This window comes from Haplochromis burtoni, unplaced genomic scaffold (assembly GCF_018398535.1).
Source record: "Haplochromis burtoni strain Fernald_Lab_line unplaced genomic scaffold, NCSU_Asbu1 Contig_333, whole genome shotgun sequence".
NCBI classification, from domain to species: Eukaryota; Metazoa; Chordata; class Actinopteri; order Cichliformes; family Cichlidae; genus Haplochromis; species Haplochromis burtoni.
The window spans coordinates 177,799-199,017 of record NW_024582694.1 but is presented as its reverse complement, the minus strand read 5'-3'; the positions used below and the strand labels follow the sequence as shown (position 1 = coordinate 199,017).

Below are 21,219 nucleotides of genomic sequence, written 5' to 3'. Positions count from 1 at the left end.
TCTCTATCTCCAACTGGGGGAATGACCTTTAATCTGATTAATTTAATCTGTATGAGGCGAGCACATGGGCAGATCAAGAACTGTTGACAAAGCCTGTTAACATATCAGTACTGTTTGTTTACAGCAAAAGTAACCTGCGTTTTGGTGAAATGAAGTATATATGAAAATGCACCACAATATACTGTTTTATTAATTAATTATGTGTAGAGATGGTAGACAAATTTTTAGAACCATGGCAGTCTAAACAATCCTGAAATTAATCTGTCAGACTTTGCTAAACTTTGTGTATTCGGTTCAGATGTATTGCTACTTATAATTTTGTAACTTTTTTTTCTCCAGATGAGATTATGCAGCTGGACAGCTGTCCTCTCCGCGCTGCTGACATCACTCCTGACCTTCAAAAGAAGTTTGCCTTCCTTTCAGGTCAAATTGCCATGTCTTTTTTTTTTTTTTTGTCTTCCTTTTTGTTTTGTCTGTCTGCTTCACCGGATCTGGGTTCTTTGTCATTTTGTTTGCTATTTTTCAATGATCAGCACTCCTCTTAAATTTTTCATAATTCAGCTGAACAGGACAGCTTTAATTTGCCATTCAAATTTCCCCTCTATCGGTTTCCTCTTCACGGTTTATCACGTTACGGCCCATGCTTCATTGATACTGTTACCTGGAATTTTTGGACTTACCGCCTCTGCATGTTCGGTGTTTTCACCTCCAAAAAAGTGTATTTTTAGCATCATTTTAAAGACATTTCAAGCTACAGCAAGTCCTACAGTGACAAAAATCCTGTCCAAGAGGCGACCTTGTGGCTGTGGCAGAATTGAGAAAACATTTTGCAGACAAAGATCTAAGCAGACGTTGAAACCATGACCATGCACTTGCTGTTGCTATAGTGATGAGGGAAGGAAAAGGCAGAGATTTATATTCTAGTCATGAGTGCTGACAGAGCAGCTGTTTCACACAGGGACAGGTGTGTGTGTGTGTGTGTGTGTGTGTGTGTGTGTGTGTGTGTGTGTGAGGTGAGACTGTTGTTGTCAACGTTATTCACTGTGTGCAAACACTGAAGCATCCCTCTGTCTCATATCATTTTATTATTATTACTATCCTTCCATCTTTAATTGTTATATAATCTTTTGTCATCGTCTTATTGAGAGTGAGAACACTCAAATATTTCATATTTGTCATTATTTCATGTAAATGATCTCTGAGTCTCAAAGTCTCAAACCTGATGCAACATTTAAATCATGTGCTGGAGATCAGTATTGGAGAAAACATGTATTTACATGAAACCAGTGGCTTTTTGCCGATTGTCTGTTGAAGAGAACGAGAGCCTACAAGACTATATTTTTTATGTGAATATATAGTATTTTTTTCTGTTCAGTCTCCAGTATCACAATCTAGTCTTCTCATCAGTGCCCCCTTGTGACTGCATTTTTCGTTCTATTCTTATGTCCTATTAAACAAAAAGCATTCTTACAAAACCCCCTATTTTATCTGGAAAGTTTCAGTGTATCTTGTTTTCCTTTTCTTAGGAGGAAGAGGAGATAATGGCAGCCCCATCATTGTGTTCCCAGAATTCCCTGCATTTGGGGAGATCACAGACAAGGAGTTTCACAACGTGTTGACCTACCTGACAAGCGTCCCAAGGTAAAGTCTGAACTTTTTCACCTCTAATTAAAGTCTCATCTCGCTCACCCTGTGTCACCTTTCCCTTGGTTTCTCTACGGTCATTGCAACAAAGTACTGCTGATGAACATATCCAGGTTTATGGATAAACCATGTGGCCCAGACAGTATCAAATATTATGTAATAAAATAGAAAGGCTTTGAAAGTGGCTCAAACTAGGGAAGTTTTCATGCTGATCACCTGAACTGAAACTAGAGTAAGGATAGTGATGTACTGGAAGGAGTGTATGAAGTCTGCCAGTAGATGGCAGTAGTTAACTTATTACAGTCTCACTCTGGATTTGCTCAAAGAGGAAGACTCAATTACCTCATAGCTTTGTATAAAAGAAGAGGGCCAGTTGGGATTCCTGTGGACACTTTATTTTATAAGTGTTCTTCAGTTCAGTCTTTGTCCACATGGGCAGAGCAGATGTCGAGAGAAGAGGAAAAAATGTGCAGGAGCAACCGTTTCTCCAAATTTCTTTTATAATCAACACCTGGCTCTTTAAATCATGATATTTTTTTTGTTTTTTGATTTAGCTTATCATCTTGTATGTCCTGCCTTCCCTTCATTCTGCCTGAAATTTCTCATTGTGTATAAATAGAAACCAGCAGTGATTCTAGCGGGTTGAACCTGAATAATGCATACAGCTAACCAGAGGGGGGGGTGTGTGTGTGTGTGTGTCTGTGTGTGTGTGTGTGTGTGGGAGTGGAGTGTGTGTGGTGTGTGGTGTGTGTGTGTGGTGTTGTGTGTGTGTGTGTGTGTGTGTGTCAGCATGCTTGCTCACTAGATGTCTCTGTATCCATGTGGCTGCAATGGCCTTTAGTCACAGCACAGCTTTTCTTTCTTTAACAGTGGAGCTTTAATCACTTGAAGTAAATACAGAGTTAGTTGGCCAATGTTTGGCTAACTTTATTTCAGTATGGGCTTAATTTTCCTAACTGGATACAATTTAGGTAATGCACTTACTTGTTGGTCACTCTGTCAAGTGAGTGAGGGTCAGCCACAGGGTGAGATGGTGCTGAGCCAGCCTCAAGCTGTTCTGAATGCACAGACAGATGGCTGGAGATACCTGAGGGACTGACACCACGAATGAGGCACACAGAATCCAGGGACAAATGTTTGTTCTGACCTTGGACAGCTGCTGCTTGTTTGAAATTAATACCACAGGATCGATATTAATTGTAGACATAATTTCTTATGTTGATACTCTCATACATACGTACGTGTGCATGCTTGACTGGCTGGTTGCTGGGATGTGTTGACTACTAAACTAATTTGGGTCTTGTCTTGTGAATGAAGGAATCTAATTAATTGACTCTATTCTTTGCATCCACCAACACTCAGTAAATGAACCCGTAAATGGTTTGTGTATCTTGGGGAATACAGTCAGCAGACAGACTGTGGGGGGAGGGGCATTAAGCTGGTGCACTCCTAAAGTGGACATGAAACACTACGTATGAAGGTTAAGACCATGGAGCTCTACTCTTAAAAGAATTGTCATAGATTTAACAGTCTGTGACTGTTAAGTGTTTAAAGCTACAGGCTTTAGCAAATGCATAGCACCATCTTGTGCCAGTACAGAATGTGATGTCACAGGGTTGGTGGGTTGGTTGCTGCTAATAGACTTAGATTAGTTTATGTAAAATAACTAGTGAAAGAAGCAATAACTCAGTGGAAAGCAAGGAAGCTAAAACTAAAAAGCAGTTTATGGTGGTTACTTTATTTTTACTGTCTTTTTCACTCTGCGTCTTTTTCACTAACTGATTCTTTATCGTTGGCTAGCTGCACCGAAACAGGAGAATCCACTTGTTAGCCGTAATGTTAGGGTTTGCAGAGTACTTTATAAATAAGGACTGCATGGAGGAAATCCAGTTTACAGCATATAACATTTACTACATGCACATCACAACATAAGCATAACTACGTTTTTGTTTTTTTGTTTTTTTTTACCAAAGCACAACTGGGAATGCCAATCTCCATCAGAAGGTCTGCAGCAAGGTCCAGATATAAATGAGGTCACTTACATTTGGACCTTGTTTTTCCTCACTTCTTGTATGAATTTCTAATATGGCACATCCAGTGTCTGCAGTGGTTCCACTACTCTAGGGGACCTACCAATTCTTGCCAAAATGAAAAAATGCCTATATAACAGCAAATGTGATCTTGGATTTAAGCTCATTTTGGGTTTAAACCCAGTAAATAAACACCATGTCCAGCTTTCACTGAAATCTGCTAATATTTCTAAGTAGAACAGCAGTTCTTGTGCCTTATAGAGGGATGGATGAACAGATACGTTGCCATCACATAACTTCATCAGTCCTTCAGCCAGATCTCGTTACACTATGTTGACACAGACAATTTGAATACAAGTTATTGTTTTGCATCGTGTTAAATAAACCAGTATAAAGCATCAAATAATTATAGTTTGTAATTCTTCAAAAACCATGCAAGGACCTTGAGAACTGGCCTGAGGAAATTGAACTCTCACCTTTAGAATGAGATAATCAGTGAACAGAACATTCTACATTCGTTATATTACTATAGTAAGTACGGAAGTAATTATATATGACTTTTAATGTCTTCCTCATATCACACTTTGCAGACTGATGCCGAAAATAAAATGAAACCTCAGTACTTCCACAGACAGTTTCACTCTAATGTGACCATTCAAATAGTTAAATGTCTAACGTTACATGTGAGAATGTTCAATACTTCGATTTTCTTGAAACAGGAGCTTTACTGACCTCTTGAAATTCCTCATAAAATGTTGTTCACTGTTTTAAATGTCAACTACCACTCGTGTGTTCAGCTGCTAGTGAGGGGAGGGGCTCTGTGCCTGCTCTATCCACAACTGGTGGACCCAAAGATCGCACTGTTGGTTTTGGTAATATTTTGATTGAGTATCTAATTTTGTAGTCATTTTTAGTAGCGATTAGCATCCGGAAGCTTTTTGTTGATAACGAAAGACCAAAGAAAGAAAGAGAGGCCCAAATGACTTCTCTGAAATCACACAGTCTCTGATCTAAGTCTATATTAATTTGGTCTTTGCTAGAGAAAATCATTTCAACTTCATAATACATTAAATTAACATGGATACAATCACTGCGAGAAAATCCCCCTTAGAAGTCAGGCGAATGGTCTTGTTTTCATAAGCATAATCCAAATTAAAGTTTATTTTAATTTATTTTGTTTCTTATAGATTCACAAATTAACAATTTGATTGCTTCTTATTTATTATATAACACAGATGCATATTTCTTTGCCCTGTTAAAAGACAAGAGGAGGCCGGAGCTGTACCATGCATGTTATGTGTTGCATATCCACTAAACCAGGAGACTCATCCCATCACTGCAGTGGCTTTGGGCAAAAGCTTTTTCACAGCTCGACTCACAGCTCGAGGTGCTTCTGTACCCTTTGTCATAAGAAATCCAATTATTAGAAGGACACTCATGGATGCGCAGCCACCAAAGCACCAGAAAATATCTATGAATATTTAAATGAGTAGTTTTTGCAGTAGTTGGGAAATTGTGTTTGCAAAAAAAATTTATAGCTACACAAAAAACTGTACATCCACTTATTTCTGCTAATACTTTACTTTAAAGTTGTGCTACTACTTGATAGGCCAAATGATTAAATTTCCCATCCCCTGGCAGTGGATGTTCAGCATAAACCACCCTCTTATTTTAGGAGTCATAAATGTCTGAAAGGATGAAAAGCTCTTGTCTCACTTTACCTCTGCACATGAGTTGTAAAGCAATGACTGTGTGAAACTGCAGGGGTGAAAAGTGAGGATGATAGAGGAGGAGGAGAAAAAGGAAAAGATGAAAGGGGAAGGAAGTGTCATGAGTAATTTAATGTAAATGATACAGTAAGTAACAGCATTAACTAGAGAGGCAGACATGAATAGATTTACTAATACTGCAAGCTTTGGGTGCACACTGTAAATGCTCTTCAGAACCTCACTCACATCTGTTTTGATCCGTTGATTGGCTAATAAAGCTGCCCATTGCTATGCACCCTTGGTTTGGTTGGCTCTTATTCCAGCAGCTCTCAGCTCTCATTGGTTAGCGCACAGATGCAGTGAAGGGGGTGCAGAGTCTGGATCCTGGAATGGTCTTAAACATTTGGCTGCCTCTGCTTCAAACAGCACAACACACTGGGATCTGCCTCCTCTACTGTGTTTTCATTTTGCCTTCATTGTTACACGGACCGCTCTTTTTTTAACTGCTGCCACCTTGTCTACGCAGTCAATAGTTGCAGAATGAAAGATGTGAAAACAAATACTTGAAGCTTACTGGAATATTTCTGCTTGAAAGGTAATGACGGTGCTTTACCACTACCTGAAACAGGATGCACATGTTTCAGGTAGTGTAGATAGGATTCTGCTGGTAAACTGCACGTGCGGCCGTCAGTAGTTGTTGTCAGTGTTTACCCATCCCCTCCCCATTTCTACTGGGACCACAAAGGAGAGCAGGGGAATGGGGGAAGTGAGGGCTGGGGGCTGGTGGCCAAGAAATCTGGAGGCGCTTCACAGTATCTCCTTTTATTGATGGCGCCAGCTGTCTAAGAAGATAAAGAGCAGCACAACAAAACTGAAATCTGTGAACAGGCACTTGGCTTCACTTCTGTGCCATAGAGGATTTTTTCCCACCTCTTAAAGCTCTTGTGTTACAAGAATTCCCTTCTTGTCTGTCGTTTGGTTGTAGTACAGGCTGTTTCCATGTAAAAAAAAACAAACAAACTGATATGACATCCTCCACATTCACTGTGCTGCTAACTTTCTCACCCTTGAACCATCAAGCTGGTCACAACAGATCTGTTTAGTTTGTGCTGAAAATGTTTCCTCCTTGTGTGTTCCAGCTTGTCGTCAACAGGCGTGGGGTTCATCCTGGTGATTGATCGCCGGCAAGACCGATGGGCAGCTGTAAAGGGGACCCTGCTTCGTATTGCAGTAAGTTTGTCTTTGCCTCTGCAGATCTGAGCGTGCACTTGCCTTCTGCATGAGTCTCACTGGGACAGAAACAGATATTTCATCAGCTGTGAGAGTGAGGGGACCGAGGTTTGACAGGAACTGTCCGTACACCATCACCCATGGGAGGATGAAGCTTATTAGGCCTCAGAGAGATGTTGTAACTTCCTCTACTTAACAGCTCCACCACTAATATATGAGAAAGCACAGCCATAAGCTCTCGACCATTACCATCACAGCCAGTGTTTTCACAGCTATGGGGAAAAATAAGCTGAAAATACAGCAGAATGTGTTTGTTTTGTTCACACATTCGTTTAAATCTCTCACTCATCATCTTGGCTTTACATTGATTGATATTTGGGCCTCTATTATAAACAATTGAGTAAATTAGTATAAATGAGTCACTTAAACGCTGCTCACAGTGGCTTAAAGGACTCCTGCACAGCCTACTAAGCAAAGTAGCCTTTTGTATGTTTTTCAGCTGCTGCATGATTCATCAGGATAGAGGGAACTTCTGATATAATCTCTTCCATTGCTCATTAATCCTACTTCTTTTTAGATGGAAAACTGACACTAACAGAATAAGGGGAATGTTATTTTGGAGCATGTTTCATTTGTCCCAGGCTTTACTTGTATACAGTGAGCCAGAGTGCCTATATGATCATCCATGTTTCAGGCTTTCTGTAGGGAGTTGATGAAGCACTGGCAGCGCTCCATAGTGTATATAGATGGGGGTGGGAATCACCCTCTTACACAATCTCTCAGTATTGTTTAACTGGAGCTAAACCAATGGACTGCTGACAAGCACCATGATTCATATACTAATGGAAGAAGGCCACTTTTCTTTGGCTTAGTAGCTTCTTTATGTAACAAAAATGAGCTACTGTGTTGATCTCCAGTATCATAGAATTGCTCCACTGGAATCAAAAGAATCTCAGGATTTTTCAGACACAGCAGATGACAAAGATGGTGTGTAGGACAGTTTTCCTTAAGGAAATCTACATAGAACAGCATTTTTTGTGTGAAGCAGATCCTCACGTGTCTATTGAAAACACTGAAGGAGGCAGATGTATAAAAAGATGAAATGCCTGAGTGGGAGAGCAAACGATGGCTATTACCACCTACTGTCTCCAGAGATATGGGAGACCCACTCAGTCATTTCAAATTAAATCAAGCTTTATTAATCCCACAAGGCAGACTTTTACAGGTTGACAGGCAGGTAATAAGGGGCCATTCAGTCAGCCCTGTAATAATACTCTGCTTGAAGTGATTCCACCAGGCTGTTAAATACGTGGTGATGAAAAGTGGCGCTATCTGTAGAGTGGAGGTTCTTCCGTCTGTGTGTTGGTCTGTGTCTGTGAGAAAATGAGGCGGCTGAGGAGTGATGCTCTTTGTCTTTTGCTGTGCATGTGCATGTCTATGTAGATGTGTGTACTTGTGCATATGTGGGCTTGTGGGCCTGAATGTGGGTCAGTGTGTTTTTGAGGACAGCTGAGCTGAGTCTTATGAGAGAAAGTGTTTGTAGACTGGTCTTAATTGAGTCTGTCACTACCTAAAGCTTGTCATTTATCAGGCTCCTCCTGAGGCGTGTGTGTGTGTCAGCCATTGTCAAAGAGCAAGTAGTGCATGACTGCCAGAGACAACAGATCCAAGCAACGTGGATGAATGCTTGGAAGCTAAGACTGGATATATAATATAGTGTCAGCTCCCAAAACTGTCTGTAGCCTTTAGCCTATGAGAACTTTAATTTAAAGAAGATAACATGCTGCACATGAATATATAGTTATATTTCTAAAAATTATATATATTTTTAATTCCTGCACTGTTTTATAAAACACACTGTGTTAGTTGGACTATATTTAGCTAGTGCACTAGGACTCACAGCAGTGCCTTTGTTCAATGTATTCTCTGAAGGTTTAACAATATGTTACATTAAAGTTCCTAACAGCTATTCTGGACTCTTACCAGGAATCGGATATATCAGGCTTTGCTACACACAGGCTCAGATATTAATTTGCATATATATTTCTTAGGATTTTGTTTTTTTGATGGTGATAAAATATAGAATCTTACCAGATTTACCATTTACTCGTTTCAGATTTGTTTCTGCACAAGACTGCCAGATCCATTAATCATAAAATAATTAATAACAGGCCTGTTTTGTGATAACACCTACCACTAACAAACAGAGCCATATGTTCTGCAGATTGCATGATTCATCTCTGCAGATGGTGAATGACCATTTTAACCAGTTATCTTCCTTCTTCCAGCGGGTCAGTAAGGACAAACAATGGATTGATTTATTAATCCCATTAATAATGCTGCTCCCAAGAGGATTTCTTTTATGAACAATGTATTCGCTCTCACTTCTGCTTGGACCAGCATTCCCCAACTCACTCGAGGAGGATGGCCAATCAGACAAACCATCCATTTAGGTCATTAGCTAATTAAAGCTGGGTTATCTATTGTATTGCCTGAAGAAGGGAGATCAGCTTGTGCCCTCCATGCTGTCAGTGGGTGTCAATCATGACATTTTAATTAGCTTTTATTGGGTCTGTTGGCTGAGAGTGTGTGGTAGATGGACAGAAAGATACATATGAAAAGGATTTATGTGGATGTTCTGAACACATGAAGCAAAACTGTTTTGCTTAGTGAAATCTGTTTTTGTGCTGAGTATGTTGTTTGAAGCAACTGTCTTTGTTTTCTTTTTGCAAAGAAGTAATCAAGTTAATTATAGACGTGTCCCCTAGTGTTTATACTGTGCAGCCAAGCTGTGAAAAGGGCTAAAAAATACTCCTCAGATACAGGGATAAGATGTGAAATAGATGTGTCTAAAAAGGAGATAAATTGATAACTTCCTTGTCACCAAACAACTCAAAACTATGCCAGTTCAGCTTGACAATGTCAACTGAGTAAGGGGAAAACCTGATTGAATGTGCCTCCACACATGTGTGAATACGCCGTCTACCTCATTATTCATGCAGAAGCATCTCAGAGACATGAAGATTAATGTCCCTGGCATGCGATGGCGCCCTGCACCCTCCACATTTTCTTCATTCTCTGGTAGTCTACTAGCTTCTTCACATCGGTGTTATCACGTGGGAGATGGAAGGAGAGATAAAGGGGGAGAGTAATATATGAGAAGTCCATGCTGTCAGCAGGAAAACAAAAGAAGAAAAAAACAGAACATGTACAACTGAAGTGTGATGACTTGCTTGCCTTACTACATACTCGGTCTCCTTTCCTATGTCAGGGCTCCTTCCCAGGGAACCTCCAGCTGGTTCTGGTTCTGAGGCCCACTACCCTTCTCCAACGCACACTCTCCGACATCCTCTTCAAGTTCAACAAGGATGAGTTCAAGATGAAGGTGCCGGTGCGTGCGCTTTGGGTCTCCTGTGCAAAAACACACTCGTGTCTATTCTATGAGTGACTTGTGTTCTCCTCTCAAATAGGAAAAAAAAATGAAGAAAAATAGTTGCTCAAAGATGTTGATGTTTGTCTCTCTCAGGTGATTATGTTGAGCTCTATAACTGAGCTGCACTCTTATATTGATCGCACCCAACTGACCCAGGAGCTCGGGGGAACACAGGAGTACTGCCATGAGAAGTGGATCTCTCACCGCACAGTATGTACTGTTCAGTACTGTCCATTGATCATAAGACATTTTTAAAAAAAACCTTTTTCTGCATGCCTGTAAGCAATGCTTAAAGTGGGTTTTGGCAGAAGGGAGAACTCTAATATTCAATGCAGCTGTACAGATTAGGGGTGGGATCATTTAAAAATAATACTTTAAGATCTAATTTAAACTGAAATGTGCTACCCTTGACATAACCACTTACAATGAACACCACAACCTGCACTGCTTAGTCTATGTGTGCCACAGTGCTGTAAACTAACCACTACAGCCTGCACTAAAATCCCCAGCATTTTCATCCAGCACATATATACAGTATGTACCATGTATAGGTCCAACATCTGATGACCAAAAAATAGGCATGGTTACATAAGCTTTAAATTTCCAGTTTATCAGATGCCTTTGAAAATAATTTCTCATCTTCCTCTCCTGTCCTCTTTGTCTTATACCTTTCTCCATCTCTTTGAGGGAATTTGCTATACTGCACACAATTGGCTCGCAGCCACACTGTGGTCCAAACGGTACAGAAATAGTTTGTATTTGCTGATATTTGCTAAACTGTTTGAAGCATTTGAAATTACCTGAAGGTTTTAAGTGTTACTCTGTTTATCCATGAACACCTTACTTGTGTTCATGCTGATGGGAAGGATATTGACGTGGAAGCTGGCTTGTAAGTTGGCTGCAGCACATGAAAACTAAATTTTTCGGTTCTATTAGATATTAAACTGCTGATAAGATTTGATCACTTATTAGCTAAAAGTGCCAGAACTGGATCCATCCAGTCTACTTTAACCTCCGCCTATACGGTAAGATCAAAATGTAAAGTGTTATTTGCAAAGTGAGTACTGACGATATTGTCATAAAGTATTCTACTTACAGACTGCAATTTGGAACTAGCCAATCCCCTTAAAAGTGCACTTTATGATTTGTTTTACATGTTACAAGAACACAGTGCATTTTATCAGCATCACCTGAGAATGAAAATTTGGCATTTTCTCGATGAAAATCTCTGTTGTGTCTCACATGACTCAGGCTATTGAAGGCTTTGCACTGATGGTAAAGAAAACTGCACAGACTCTGCAGTCATTTGGGACTGAGCTGGCAGAAACTGAACTCCCAAATGAAATACAGGCCACAACCATCCTTCTGAGCACACACACCAGCAAGAAAGAAAGAATGAAGGTAATACCTTCAAATATAAAAATGCATTCTTTGAAATTACAAGAGTAATATGATATGCATTAATTGCTTCATTGGTCTGTTCAGATAATGCATGCTTGCCCCATCTGTCTCTGTATTATAAGGAGGATATACTGGTGGCTCTGGGTCAGGGCAGCAGGCTGTTGGAGAGCATCAATGAGCCTGTAGTGCGAGACCCTGACCACAACATGAACCAGGATGAACTGGAGAATCTGGCTACAGTTCAAAGGTTGGAACCAGTTACGCCAGTGGCACAGCTGCGGGACGGTGACTGAAAACTAAAAAACTTCCAGTCATGGCACATTAGGAGATATTAGAGGAGCACTTTTTTTCTTTGTTGATTGAGACAGAACTTTTAACTTTTTGTGGGATGAATATTTGTTTGAAATTCATAAATAATGATTCCCTAGATTTTTTCGGACATGCTTTGAACTAAGTTAAAATTAAGAGCTAAACATATCAGGCCAGCACTGAATTATAAAGGCATTTCACATCCTGATGTATTTACGTAACAAAAATTAAAGCCTTTTTTTAAAATACAAGATATTTTTTCCTGGCCTGTTTCATCTCTTTTCGCTATTTTAGGAATATTGTTTCAAGTCAGTATGCTTTGAGGTCACACAGTATTTTAAGGCACATTGAGAGAACCGATCTCCACAATAATCATAATAGTTATTGCCACTAAATAGCATAAAAACATGCAAACACCATAAACCAAGGGGATCTGAATACCTCGGTCAGCATTCTCTGCTTCATTAATTTTCCCCCTACGGCTTTAGCTCGATTTAACGCTGGCTCTTTCCTCTCCGTCTTTCTCGCCTTGCCTGGCAGATTGCTGTCTCAGCTGGATGAGACAGAACGAGCTTTTGATGAGTTCTGGGTGAGACATCAAACCAAACTAGAGCAGTGTCTTCAACTGCGCCACTTTGAGCATAACTACCGAGAGGTGAGCAGGACTTTTTTTATATATTGAAATCCCGCATACTGGATCTCTTCAAAACTTGTGTTTCTGGTGCAGGTGAGGGCTCTGCTGGATCAGGTGTCTGAGAAACTTGCAACCTTCTCTGAGGTTGGGATCAGTCCAGCCCATGCTGACCACATCTTCATTGAGCTCACGACCTATGAGGAGAAAGTCTGTGTAAGTCACACCTGAATCATCACAATTAAAGCTTTGTGTAATCATGACCCAAACAGCTGAATAAGATGCTTTATAATATGGATGGGGGTGGAGGGGAGGTGTTCTGCTTTCTTTTTTGTCATTTCGAAATTACATTACACTCCAAAAGCAAATCACCGGCTGTGTTTTAGCAGATGATTGAAATTAAATGATATTTAAATAAACTTTCATGTAAGAAAATTTAAAAACCGCGATGTGCTTCATTTTGTTCAAAATTACTAATTTGTTTGCGATTTTATGTAGTAAGGTTGATAGAACAGATAATAGTGATCATCATCATGAAATGTGATTAAACATCTTTATATTTCATATTCATGTGTAAAATGTCTAAAGTGAAGCAATTTTCTCAAGTTTTCTTATTTCATAATGTGCGTTTATCTAATAAAGTACTGCACAGAGGACGCAGGGATCACTAAAAAAGTCCAACTTAAGGACATCAAACTAGATGAGTTTCTCCCAAACTGTGAGAATAATTAAAGTCCATAAAGATAATAAGGAAAACCAAAGCTTAAGGAAGGTTAGCAAGGAGCAAGGGAACTCAGATGACATCAAGGGTGGGAAAAGAACAAGGTTGTGTCTAAAAATACAACAATCTACACAAAAAATTAAACAAATTTAAAGTAAAAGCGTAAGTAATTCAAACTGAAACGTGCTATGCACTGACCAACAGAGAACGACATACTAAGCAAGAAAGACCTAAATAAAAAAGTAGTGCAATCAGCTTTAAATCAAGAACCAAAACTACATCAGCAGCTTCATCTGGACAAAATCCCATTACACTCTGCAGGAACTCTTAAATATGAGCTTTTAGGCTTATATTTCCTGAAAATCGTGTCGCAGCTGCACAGTGCATTCAAAGCACAATACCTGTGTGCACAACAACCCCATATACTTTTGACTCACTCAGTGTCTATAACCCAACTGGACCTCTCAGGTCATCTCAGTGTGCTTTCAATAACTGTGGTCCTGTTCTTTGGAACAAACTGTCCACTGAGCTGAGGTCAGAACTGAACTGTTGCACTACACTGGTCCTCAGGAGGTTCTGGTCAGAACTGCAGCCTTGTCCCAGGAGGGTGATGAACTGATCCAGAAGTCCCACTACGCTGAGGACTCCATTCAGCCCAAATGCAGTGAGCTTAGAACAATCAGTGAAACTGTGAACAACAATCTGAGAGCCAAGAAGGACCATCTCCTCAAAGCCAGGGAGCTACACCACCGGCTGGAGCGGGTGAGAAGACAACTGCATACATGCCCCCATTAGTCCCTTTGTCTTGTGTTGTTTCTGGTTTTTCCACTTTCATCCTCCTCTGCTCTCCTCTGCAGGCATCAAAGTGGGTTGATGATGGCATATACCTGCTGGCTTCTCAGCCGGTTGATAAATGTCAGTCACATGAGGGCGCAGAGTTGGCCCTGCAGGAGCTGGAACGTTACCTGGATAATGCAGGCGAGAATCAGCTGACAGACCTCAGCACCATCTGGAAAGACTACGAGGCCGTGCTGAACCAGCAGTTGAGGGTAAGAGGACTGACATGAGAGGAGAACACACGTGTTGCATTCAAACGTCACATCGCTGAGGTTTTCGCCAACAATAATGACCACATTAGTGCTAATGTTTAACATTGCATAATATCTCATCTCAGATTATTGTGTTACGACTTTACTGATGTTGGCATACATCAATAACACATTTAATGGTGAAACTTTTCCGGTGGCTTCCTGTGCATCAGGACCAAGTGGAGAAAGTTTTCCAGAAGCAGGCGTCCATGCAGGAGATGTTTGACAAGAGGAGAGTCAGCCTCAAGAAGCTAGCAGCTAAACAAACCAGGCCTGTGCAGCCAGTAGCCCCGAGACCCGAAGCCTTCATCAAATCCCCTCTCAGCTCACCTGGTCAGTCTTCACACGGCCGTACATTACACTCGTCATGCAGTGCAGAGCCTTTTCAGACTTTCTCAGGTTTTTGTGCTCTTCAGTCTTAGCATTACTTGAAGCCTGTTGATGCTGTGTCTAGCTTTTATGTGTGCATTACCTGAGACCATGCATTAACAGTCCATTTTCCACTGTTCAAACACAATAAGGATACATAACTTATTGCAGAACAACCTTGTAGAAGGAAATAAAAAAAATCTTATATTTTTAGCTTGAAATCACTATTTTTACGACAAAAACAAGTATACATTTTCTTTATTTATCCTGCATCCTACACATTTACATACAAGGGCCTTTACACACTCTCCAGTTAATTTATAGTTTTTCACAGCTATTCTATTAGTCAGTATATTGAAGCATTGACAGTAATAGAAACCACATAACCTCTTTGTATTAATTGTACAAAATTGCCACACAATGTGTAATATACATGTTGCAAAAAAGGATGTTTCAAGCTGCAAGCATTACTGAGCTGAAACCAGCTTCTTACAATAATAAAGTATTTGGAAACCTTGAATGCAGCTTTTCTAATATTATGCCACATTCCTCATGACCAGCTACAACGATCAAAGTTATTAATAGTTATTACATAGTTTAATAAGTTGAAAATCATCCCTGTATTTTCACATCCCCAGCCCGCAGAGCAAAGCTGGAGAAGAAATGCTCAGAGACAGACTCTGGCAACTGTGAAAAAGTGAGACTCAAGATTCTGTTTGTAAACTGTTGTACAAGTGTTTTCTAAAGACTTTGGAGTCTGTTCCATATCCAATGTTCCCCCCTTTTTTTTTTAGGGAAATGGCCAACTGAAGAACGAATACAGTAGCAGCAGACATACCTCTCTGTCAGAGGAGGAGGAGAACCTGGCAGTGCTCAGGCGGTGAGGGATCAACACTAACTCTTTCATCTGTAATCAAATTACACAGCAGATGGGCTGTGTGAAAAGGGTTATCTGGGGATCTAAAGCTCCGTGCAGCTATCTGAGTACACCAAACCCCTTACTTGATCTCTCTGCCTTTGCCTTTCTGCAGACATGTTATGAACGAGCTGCTGGAAACTGAGAGGGCTTACGTGGAGGAGCTGCTCTGTGTCTTACAGGTGTAGAATCACTCCACAGAAGGTTTCCTGCGCCCTCTGTTTTTCCTGCTCTGGGTATTTCATATTGTGCTTTTGTTGGTTTGTTTCAGGGATACGCCTCTGAGATGGATAATCCAGCAATGTCTCACCTTATCCCTGCGCCTTTGCAGAACAAAAAGGAGGTTTTGTTTGGCAACATGCCGGAAATTTACCACTTTCACAAAAGGTAACGGAGCGCCATCTGGTGGTCACTGATCATATCTGTGCTGTGTTGGACATCAAGGCCAATAAACACATTCAAAATCTTTTTCTTTTCTTTTTTTTTTTTTGTTTTACCAGAACTTTTCTGAGGGAGTTGGAGCAGTACACAGACTGCCCAGAGTTGGTTGGTAGATGCTTCTTAGAGAGGGTGAGTAAAGGGTGAGATAGCCAAGAGGCACACAACTAATTTTACTGAAGGAAGGGACTGTGCTGTACAAATCTTTTTCATTGCTTTCCCCTCAGATGACAGACCTGCAGATCTATGAGAAGTACTGTCACAACAAACCTCGCTCTGAGAGCCTGTGGAGGCAGTGCTCAGACTGCGCCTTCTTCCAGGTGAACAAATCAGCCGTCAGCACATTCGTGTTAGCCTAACCCATTTAACATTTCATTGCTTGGGGAAATAACAACCTCCCAAAAAATATTTTTAAAAAATCATTTGTGTAAATACTTTTTTGGAAACAACTTAAATTCAGTTGCCTAGTTACCAAAAATTGCAAACTGATTTTTCCAGCGTCCAGTGGGAAATTAAAAGCTATAATATTTGAAAAACACAGCATTATATAACAACTCAAGTTACCAAGTTAAACACATTTTTCAGTGAGATACAGTAGCTCAAAAGAGATTTACGCTCAGGTGGGCAGAGTAAAAAGGTGTTAATGTTTTATTTGACATCATTTTCTTTTTATTACATCAGGAATGCCAGAAAAAGCTGGAGCATAAACTGGGTTTAGATTCATATCTCCTGAAGCCGGTTCAGAGGATTACCAAGTACCAGCTGCTACTGAAGGTGTGAATCTATCTGTTGGCCACAAATCAAACAGACTCTACAACTGTTTTTTTCTGTTTTCGTGTGGTTGCTATGAGCTGCTTCTTCGGTTTTTTCTAACTTCAGGAAATGCTGAAGTACAGTAAGGGCTGTGAAGGGGCTGACGACCTGCAGGATGCGCTGACCTCCATCGTGGGGATCCTCAAGGCTGTCAATGACTCCATGCACCTTATCGCCATTACAGGATTTGAGGTGAGACATTAAACAGGCGCAGAGTTTATCAGTCACCTAACAGATGCTTGGCATCCACTACATGGACTCTCAGAGCCACCATAACCTACAGTTTATAGTTTAATATCTAGAAGGGAAGAAATTTCACAAACTGGCCTGCTGCAAAGGTGCCCAAATATCTGTGAAGGTAGACTGAGACTGCATGGCTAGGTGCTAAATTTTATAGGCTACACCTGTGGCAATGGGACTGCTAACACCTGAATTCAAGGAATAACAGTTGCCAGCCAATACTTTAGTGTATGTCACTGACATGTCATGGACGTCAGATAGGTTATGAGATGAAATTGTTCTTTTAAATGATATAATAGAGCTTTTTACAATCCATGAAGCAAAACTGAAAGCTCTTTTTTTAAAATCAAAATGTAAAATCGGTTCAAACAAAGACTCGAGAAAGAAAGTCTACATATTTTGTGATATTTAAAACATTAAAGAACTGCACTGCAACAACATATCTGTGGCCCAGATATGCAAATCTGTAACACTCAAAAATAATGTGCAAACTGTGAAAACTGTTGGGAGAAAAGAGCTGATATGATCCTTCGACTTCCTTGATGTCAAAGGATCAAGTGTTAACAGATCGTTTGAGATATAAAGGTCCAGAAAGGTGAAACTCCTTTTGAATTCCACTGTTACTTTCATCTAGCAGATGGAAACATGATGATAAGTGACGTGAGAGCTTTGAAATTACCGGTAGGATAAATTAGACAAATGTTCTGCTCTTGTGCCTGTTAAAACTTGGCAGCCACTTACAAGTGTATATATAAATTATTTAGAAAGATATATTTGTCATAATCGTGACACTTCAGATAACTCTGGCATACAGCACAAAAGAGAGCTACATTTGGCATAAAGACTGAGGTGTGTGAAAGTCAAACTTGGGCATCTGTAAACTATTTTAGAGCATATCCAGCGTGTTTTTGTTTTTAAATTAAAGTATCTCTTCCCTTTAACCCATTCATTTCTCAGGGTAATCTGAGTGAGCTGGGTAAACTGCTTATGCAAGGGTCATTCAGTGTGTGGACCGAGCACAAGAAAGGCCATGCCAAGGTTAAGGATCTGGCCCGTTTCAAGCCCATGCAGAGACACCTCTTCCTCCACGAGAAGGCCCTGCTCTTCTGCAAGAGGAGAGAGGAGAACGGGGAAGGTTATGAGAAAGCTCCTTCATACAGCTTCAAGCAGTCCTTGAATGTGAGCCCATCTAAGGTTGCAAATTGCATTTGATTCTTTTTTTACTGATGTGGTAACAAAGATGCATATTTTTCTTCACTGTTTATTGAACAGATGAGAGCCGTGGGCATCACTGAGAATGCAAAAGGAGACAACAAAAAGTTTGAAATTTGGTGCAACTCCAGAGAAGAAGTCTATATTGTTCAGGTAAATAAACAAAGACTAATGAAGAACAACTACTGAGCAAATACTCTGATAATGGTTAGATTTTGAGGGCTGTACATCCTTTTTGTCTCAGGCACCAACGGCTGATGTCAAAACCACTTGGGTAAATGAGATCAGGAAGGTCCTGACGACCCAGCTGGAGGAATGCAGAGGTACATTCATGTATTATGAAAACCATTATGAAAGTTTTTCTATAACTTATGCCTTAGCTGAAGTGATGTTCCAGCATCGCTGTTTTTCTCTCATTTGTGTCATTCAGAAGCAAGCCAGCAGAGGGCACCAGATCAGGCCACCCATGCTCCACCTGTTCCCACTGGAACCGTAAGTCTCAGGTCAGTCTGAACTCCCCACCTCATTTACTTTCTCTCACTGGTGTTACGAACATTTTCCATGTGATTGCCCTTTGTAAACTTTTAATAATCTGGGCCAGTTCTTTCAGAAATTGTTGAAGCTGCTCATGTTGCTCTCTTCTCCACTTGCAGCCCATTCAAGACAGGCCAGAAGAGCATTAAAAAGGGAGAAGAGAAGAAAGCTGAGTCCTGCAGTCCTGATGTCAATTCCTCCTCTTCTGTAAAGGCTGCAGGGAAAGGTGAGTGAAGAGCGCACGAGGGATACCCGCCTTGTTTCTTGTTAAATTTTAACTGTAACATTTGCAATGCATGTGTTGCATCAACTCTGTTTTACCCTACCTCTGTGCTTTCCCACTTCTTATGATTGATTCGTGTCTTAACTTCTCATTTCCCAATGAATCAAGTTCCATTTTCCCTCCGTATTGATTCCCTCTTAACCCAACTTGCCTTCTTCCTTAATTCTTTTTGTCCGTCTGTCTTGTCTCCTTGCTTTCCGTCTGAGTCAGATGAGGGTGTGACAAGCCCGACCTCAGACAGAGCTGCTGTGGCTAAAAAGCGCTTTACTTTACAGGGCTTCAGTAACCTCAAAGCTCAGAAAGGTAACTGCAAGCCAGAGATTTTCCATTATCCACCTGATATTTCATCTTCTGCATCTGTGAAACAAAAAAAGGATTTTTCCATTTAGTGTGACGCAATACATTTTTGTTTAATCATCTTAAGACACTAATATTACATCAGTTAGAAGCTGGATCACTCATGTCTTTAGGACAAGAAATAATCAGGCTCAAGTGAGTTTGCAGGAAGTTATTGCTATAAATCATCATAGATCATATACAATTATGTTTTTAACCCATTTCCTGACTTTGTCACAACTTCTGGGTAAAGCTAACTTCTGACAGCACTCTTTTCACTTTTACCACAAAGACATGAGTGTGTGACTGTTGCTCAGTCTGGAGAAAGTATCTGGGGGATTTTATTAAAGCCTTTTAGTCAGAAATGCTGCATGCTTCCCTCCACAGAGCCCTCAAGTACTGATGACAAAAGTTTTACATTACCCATGACAGTCTTCCCATCATCAGGTATCGCACAGCTCTAGACCCCAGTTTTATTTCATCCAGTGTAATGGCATTTGCACAGTTGACATTTTGACTTTGTTAAGAAAAGCATGTGAATCTGAGCAGGTGTTGAAAGTTATGTCAGGGTAAACAGAATAAATCAGCATGCAGAATATCAGAACCACAGAAGTGCAAAAACCTTACACCTGCATACTGTAACATGTCAAAATGTCTCCCGTGAGCGGCCTCTGTGTTGCTGAAGCACTTTTTCTATGGCAGCAGCTTCTATTCTGAAATCTTGCAGAGTTCAGCTACTTTTTGCAGGTGCTGTTTTAGTTAGTTACTTTTCTACCTCTGTATTAGTTGACTTTTGTTTGTTTTATTAGTCTGAGCTGAGAAAGTGCTGTTTTCTATGCCTCCTTTATACCTTTCCTTCATTCCTTTCATGAAAATAGGCCTGTTGAATATTACTTTTTGATAATTATGTCTTTCTTGATTTAACTTTCAACCTCATCTCTTCTTTTTACTTTTTTTCCCCAGGATCTCCCACCAGCCCAGATCACAAGACGAAACGCCAGAGTGATCCCACACCATTTGGCTTTAAAGGTAATGTTCAGCTACTGCATAGCCTCCTTGCTGGGTTAGTTGTTTTCCATAATGCTTGAATACATCCAAGGTCTTACACAGGTTTGGTTGGCTGCAGCTACAGCAGGAAAAGTGACTAGCTGTGTTTCCATTGCCTCCTGTCCCTCAGATGCAGGTCCTCCAGCCCTCCACCTGACCAGAGCCAGGTGGTTCAGCACCTCTAGTCTCTTACAGACAAAGTGGAGAGGTATATTGGCACTAACCTGCCACAGCTGGCTGTGTCAGGGTGTTTCACTGCTATGAACCTTTTAAAGGCAGCGCGTTTGTCTTTTCCACGTCCCCTTCAAGCGCAGAGAAAATCATAGAATACCCTCTGACACAGAGGCATGTTTGCCTGCCCACTTTATACCTCTGTTTGAAGAAAGTTTAAAATATGAAGTTGCATGCCAGTCTCCACCATCTTGGAGTTTTTCTGTAGTGCATAGTTGTGGATCTGATTGTGTAATCTGGGATTCCTGATTTTAGCCACTTTTGTTCTAACAATGGGGACCTTATCGTGGTTCTTCCATACTCATCACTCTCCCTTCAGGTCACGTACATGTTTGACAGTAGCTGAGGCTGAATGTTGCTGCAAACTAAGCACCTGTTTTGTTTTGTTTTTTGCCTCTTCTGTTCAGGCTGGAATAAAGCCTCCCTGTCACTCGATGCCTCAGGGGAACATGATGGCTACTCCAGCGCTGAAGATCCTCTTAACTCTGACCCAGAAGACGAAAATGGCAAGAAGCTGGTGAGTCACTGTGTATGACTAACAGATAGCAGGCTTGTAATCACAGTGTTGGTGCTATGGTATCCAGTATTTATATCTAAGGTTACA

General features: G+C 40.6%; 1 protein-coding gene across 10 annotated transcripts in view; it reads left to right on the top strand.

The window, feature by feature from the left end:
- The window catches only part of mcf2lb (mcf.2 cell line derived transforming sequence-like b), a 40,439-nt gene extending 19,274 nt beyond the window's left edge, over positions 1 to 21,165 (top strand). For 5 of the 10 annotated variants that reach the window (XM_042228587.1, XM_042228584.1, XM_042228588.1 and 2 more), the window contains exons 2-31: positions 340 to 423; positions 1,527 to 1,641; positions 6,523 to 6,613; positions 9,885 to 10,004; positions 10,140 to 10,256; positions 11,298 to 11,447; positions 11,570 to 11,694; positions 12,297 to 12,411; positions 12,484 to 12,603; positions 13,679 to 13,870; positions 13,966 to 14,157; positions 14,370 to 14,529; positions 15,204 to 15,262; positions 15,360 to 15,445; positions 15,597 to 15,663; positions 15,753 to 15,868; positions 15,982 to 16,051; positions 16,147 to 16,239; positions 16,601 to 16,693; positions 16,799 to 16,924; positions 17,930 to 18,151; positions 18,245 to 18,337; positions 18,429 to 18,507; positions 18,615 to 18,687; positions 18,838 to 18,944; positions 19,212 to 19,304; positions 19,725 to 19,784; positions 20,301 to 20,366; positions 20,515 to 20,592; positions 21,023 to 21,165. In XM_042228587.1, coding sequence (XP_042084521.1) covers positions 340 to 423; positions 1,527 to 1,641; positions 6,523 to 6,613; positions 9,885 to 10,004; positions 10,140 to 10,256; positions 11,298 to 11,447; positions 11,570 to 11,694; positions 12,297 to 12,411; positions 12,484 to 12,603; positions 13,679 to 13,870; positions 13,966 to 14,157; positions 14,370 to 14,529; positions 15,204 to 15,262; positions 15,360 to 15,445; positions 15,597 to 15,663; positions 15,753 to 15,868; positions 15,982 to 16,051; positions 16,147 to 16,239; positions 16,601 to 16,693; positions 16,799 to 16,924; positions 17,930 to 18,151; positions 18,245 to 18,337; positions 18,429 to 18,507; positions 18,615 to 18,687; positions 18,838 to 18,944; positions 19,212 to 19,304; positions 19,725 to 19,784; positions 20,301 to 20,366; positions 20,515 to 20,592; positions 21,023 to 21,150 — 3,290 coding nt within the window. In that variant the 3' untranslated portion in view covers positions 21,151 to 21,165. The remainder of the gene's footprint in view (positions 1 to 339; positions 424 to 1,526; positions 1,642 to 6,522; positions 6,614 to 9,884; positions 10,005 to 10,139; positions 10,257 to 11,297; positions 11,448 to 11,569; positions 11,695 to 12,296; positions 12,412 to 12,483; positions 12,604 to 13,678; positions 13,871 to 13,965; positions 14,158 to 14,369; positions 14,530 to 15,203; positions 15,263 to 15,359; positions 15,446 to 15,596; positions 15,664 to 15,752; positions 15,869 to 15,981; positions 16,052 to 16,146; positions 16,240 to 16,600; positions 16,694 to 16,798; positions 16,925 to 17,929; positions 18,152 to 18,244; positions 18,338 to 18,428; positions 18,508 to 18,614; positions 18,688 to 18,837; positions 18,945 to 19,211; positions 19,305 to 19,724; positions 19,785 to 20,300; positions 20,367 to 20,514; positions 20,593 to 21,022) is intronic. The other 5 variants (XM_005942184.3, XM_042228586.1, XM_042228590.1 and 2 more) reach the window with 5 other exon arrangements.
- The last annotated feature ends 54 nt before the right edge of the window (positions 21,166 to 21,219 follow it).